A 4334-nucleotide genomic window follows, 5' to 3' on the forward strand; every position below is an offset into this window, starting at 1 on the left:
GAGCGGAAAAGCGCCTTCTCGCAGCCCGCCCGCTCCTTCCCGCACGTCCCGCCGCTGGTGCTGGGCCCGAAGCTGGGCGGGCTGGGCGAGCCCTGCCCCGACGGCGCCGCCGCCCCCGCCCGCCTGTACACCGCCGAGGCGCTGGCCGCCAAGCTGCCGGGCGGCGGGGAGACGGCGGGCGGCGGCGGGGGCGGCGCCGGGGGGCTGCCCAAGCAGAGCCCCTTCCTCTACACCACGGCCTTCTGGCCCAAGAGCTCGGCGGCGGCGGCGGTGGCGGCGGCGGCGGCGGGGCCGCTGCAGCTGCAGCTGCCGTCGGCGCTGACGCTGCTGCCGCCGTCGTTCACCTCGCTGTGCCTGCCGGCCCAGAACTGGTGCGCCAAGTGTAACGCGTCCTTCCGCATGACCTCGGACCTGGTCTACCACATGCGCTCACACCACAAGAAGGAATACGCGCTGGAGCCCCTCGTCAAGCGCCGCCGCGAGGAGAAGCTCAAGTGCCCCATCTGCAATGAGTCCTTCCGCGAGCGCCACCACCTCTCCCGCCACATGACCTCCCACAACTAGCGGGGATCCCCCCGGCTCTGGGGACTCGCCCGGGACCCCCGCCCGGTGACCCCCGCGCTGCCCGCCGCTCCCGCCCTTCCCCTTCGATGCACGCGTTTCCACTGTCTGGGGAGGGGCGGGGAGGGCAGAGGCAGAGGAGGAGGAAAAAAAGAAGAAACAGAAGAAGAAGAAGAAAAAAGAAGGTAAAAAAAAAAAGAAAAAAGAGAAACACCGTGAAAAAGAGAAAAAAAATCAAATGACTTAAAAAATACATTTTTTAAAATGTCATATATTGCAACATATTGATGCATTTGTCATACGTTTCTACTTAAATTATTAAGCACTTATGGTTTAGATGTAATAATAATTCTATGTCAGGGTAAATTTTTATTTTGGATATGAAGCTAAGGGCGGGGGGGGCGCGGCGGGGCCGGCGGGTGGCGGGCCGGGGTCCTGCATGCACCGGGCGCTCCCCCTGCCCGGCCCCGCCGCCCGCGCCCCTTCCCCCCGAGTGTCACTGGTGCCCGTGGAATGGAGTCTCGGTAGTTCCGTGTTATCTTCCCTTTCCCGTTTGGGTTTGTTTTTTTTTTTCCTCGACCTTCTGGAAAAGATTTATTAAACTTTATAGTTTATCCGGGTATGTTGGATGCTTTGACAATAAATGACTTTATTTTCTTCAAAGCCCCTGGACGTTAATTGGTTCCGGGGGGAGGGAAAGGGCAGTGGGGAGGGGTACGGCCCTGCGGCTGCGGGGTGGGAACTTGGCCCCCGACCGGGGTGCGCTGTGGGGAAGGGCAGAGACCCCAGACCGCGCTGCCTCTCCTCTCTGCTCTTCTTCCCCACTCGCCTGCCTTGCTTCGGCCCCTCTGACATCCATCCATCCTTCCTCTGTGCATCTTTGGTTTTGCCTGGCATTGTATCCACCCTTTATTTCTCTCTTTCACCCTGTCCTTCCCTTCCTTTCCTCTTCCCTTCGTGGTTTCGGTTTTCTATAATGTCTTTCTTTTTGCCTGTCTTTTTCTTTCTGATTTTCTCCCTTTTTCTTTCAGACTTTCTGTGTTTTCTGTCCCATTCTCTCTTCCTCTCTTTCCCGTTTTCCTTTTTCTCCTTTTCCTTTTCCTTCCCAGCCCTTTTCAGCCCCCCGCTTTGCTCCACGCCACCCACTTCACCCCTGCCAGGAGCCTTTATTGCTCCCCAACCTTGCCAGGGCTATAGGTGGCCCCCGGCTTGCAGGGTGAGCAGAGCCCCGGGGGTTGGGGTGACAGGGCCCAGAGGAACCCCCAGCCTGGGGCAGGGAGTGCTTCAAGGGGCCAAGGGTGGGTGCCCTCTGCCCTGGTGCATTATTGGGGTGATGGCATCACAGCCAGGGACACACGGGAGGGCTCAGGAAAGGGGAACCTCTCTGGGCACAGCAGGACAGTCTGGTCTTATGGGCACCACCTGCAGTGGGTGCATCTGGTGTCAGCCCTGAACGTTTTGGGGTGCACAGGAGGGCCCTGAGGGACGCAGCAGCCCGGGGAAACCCACACAAGCTGGCATCACCCTGGAGAGAGCCAGGGCTCACTGTGATGAGGCTGCACATGGCTCTGTGGGTCACTGGCAGGGAAAATATCCCAAATCCAGAGCTGTGCAAGGCTGGAGCCCCTGGCAGAGCATGGGAGGTGCCCACTGTCTTGCAAGTGGGTCGAGAGTACCACCAGCACCCGCTGCTGTGGAGTTTGGGGTTTGCGTGGAGTACCTGGACCTGCTGCAAAGCCTTTACAGCTCCCAGGAAAGTGCCTGGAGCCTCAGGTAGGACGTGCTTACAGCTCTGCATGCTTGGAGAGTGTCTTTCGTGAGGAGCACTGACAGCCAGCACTGGCTATCCTCACAGATGTGGGACGTGGCACGTCTGAGGAGCTTTAGGGGGATCCCTGCCACGGACAGTCCACCTTCCCGCTGATGCCATTCACTCCTTCAGGGCACTGACCCCGCCACCGTCCCAATAACCCCCAAACCACACCAGGTGCCGAAGCGACCCCCCGGCTGTCATTCCCTGCGTCAGGAATACGCATGGCTCCACCTGCTGCCGTTAATTGCGGGGGCGACACGCTAATTACTCCCGGGAGCTTTCCTTAAAAGCGGTGCCGCCGCTGCGGCTCCTCTTTCTAGGGAAAGCTTTTGGGGATTTCCCGGGATGCTGGGCCGTGGTCCCGGGGGATGCGGGGACGCTGCGGGGATGCCGCGGGGATGCCGGGGGCGGCAGAGGCGGGCAGGCACCGCCATCTAGTGGGGCCGCCGCGGGGCCAGCGGGGACGCTCGGGATGTGCGGGGCCCCGACGGGCTCCCTTCCCGAGGATGATGCTCCGGGCTCCTCTCCCGCGGCAGCTCCGCCTCTCCATTAGCTCCGGGACGCCTTTGGGGCTGGATCCTTCCTGCGCCCGGGTAGGTTCATAGGGGCGGTGTAAATTATGCTCTCCCCGGCTCCCTGCGCTCGTCCTGGGTCCCGGCGCTGCTGGAGAGCTGGCGCTTTCCCTCCATGAGGGAGTATTCGGGAGCCTGGCACACACCTGCAGGTCTCAGCACCTCAGCACATACAGCATCTCTTCCATCTAATCCAAAGACTTTACGGCCCAGTGATCTGGGGACCTGTCCTGCAGTATCCTGCAGTACCCTGCTTTATCCCTGTTCCTCGTGACTCTCTCTGCAGGCACGGTGCTAAGCCCCAGGATTTTCCCCATGGGGTCTGTCTATGCTAAGGGGTGCCTGCCTGTCAGCTCCCTAAGAAACGCTGTTAGACAGGACACGTGTGGTGCAGCAGGTGTCTGCACTGTTACGGACACACAAAGCTCACACTGTTCCTCTCCTTAAGTACAAAAAATCTACAGGACTAATGGGCAAGAAATTTGATCAAAACGTTAGACTTTGTTTTGGTGAAATGTGATATCAGACTCCGAAGCGATGCACAAGCAGGATGTGGCATAAGGGCGGGCAGCACCTGTGGTCCTGTGCAGTTGGGTGTTGCATGAAGGGGGGGGTTACAAGAGTTCCCCTTGGGCCATTCAGGCTCAGGGCTTGGTCACAGCAAGATCGTCATTCCCCAGAGCTATGCTGTCTCTCCTTAGGTCAGCGTGAGTGCCATTGCCACACACTGCTCCTTTGTCCATCGACAGTGCTGCTGCATGGGAAACAGGGAAGGGAATCTCCCTTGTTTTTTTAACTGACTTTCTCTGCCAGTGGTCGATGCTGTGTCGTGTCACTGCTCAGCGCAGAGGCTGGCTGGGCTGTGGCATCAGCCCCTTGTGCAGGATCCTCTCCCAGCATCACAGCCCAGAAAATGCAGTGCTAAGGCATGGCTGAGGCATTTCCCTGGGATAGACCTGCCCCTGCGAGCCTGTGCCGGAGCCCACGGCTGCGTCTGCCTCCAAAACCCACCCACAGGGGGCATCCTCAGTGTGCTGTGGTGGAGCCTTGGTAGTGAGGAAGGGCAGCCTTCAGCTTTGAGGAGCCTCTTCCCTGCATCTTGCAGTGCTCAAGGTAAGACTGCTCCATCTGCAGCCAAGCCACAATAATAAATAACAAATAATAATAACAGATAATAATAACAATAATAATATCTATATAAATGTGTATATAATAGATATAATGTCTAATGTATTCATAATGTATGTGTTATTGTTATAGAATAATATACCCATAAATGTGTATATAATGTTGTTATTATTATTATTATTATTCCTCCAATAAATGTTGCTGTTGTTCCAAGAAGGCTGAGCTCCTCTTTGCAAGGTATGTATCTCTAGTTAATCTCT

At 57.5% G+C, this 4334-nt stretch overlaps 1 protein-coding gene across 1 annotated transcript in view; it reads left to right on the forward strand.

Annotated features, from left to right (window-relative positions):
• PRDM8 (PR/SET domain 8) overlaps positions 1 to 737 on the forward strand; it is a 26403-nt gene extending 25666 nt beyond the window's left edge. The window contains exon 11 of the mRNA XM_027668552.1: positions 4 to 737. Within this exon, the coding sequence (XP_027524353.1) occupies positions 4 to 564 (561 nt within the window). The 3' untranslated portion in view covers positions 565 to 737. The remainder of the gene's footprint in view (positions 1 to 3) is intronic.
• The last annotated feature ends 3597 nt before the right edge of the window (positions 738 to 4334 follow it).

Source organism: Corapipo altera, unplaced genomic scaffold, assembly GCF_003945725.1.
Source record: "Corapipo altera isolate COAL_440 unplaced genomic scaffold, ASM394572v1 274, whole genome shotgun sequence".
In the NCBI taxonomy this organism is placed as follows: Eukaryota; Metazoa; Chordata; class Aves; order Passeriformes; family Pipridae; genus Corapipo; species Corapipo altera.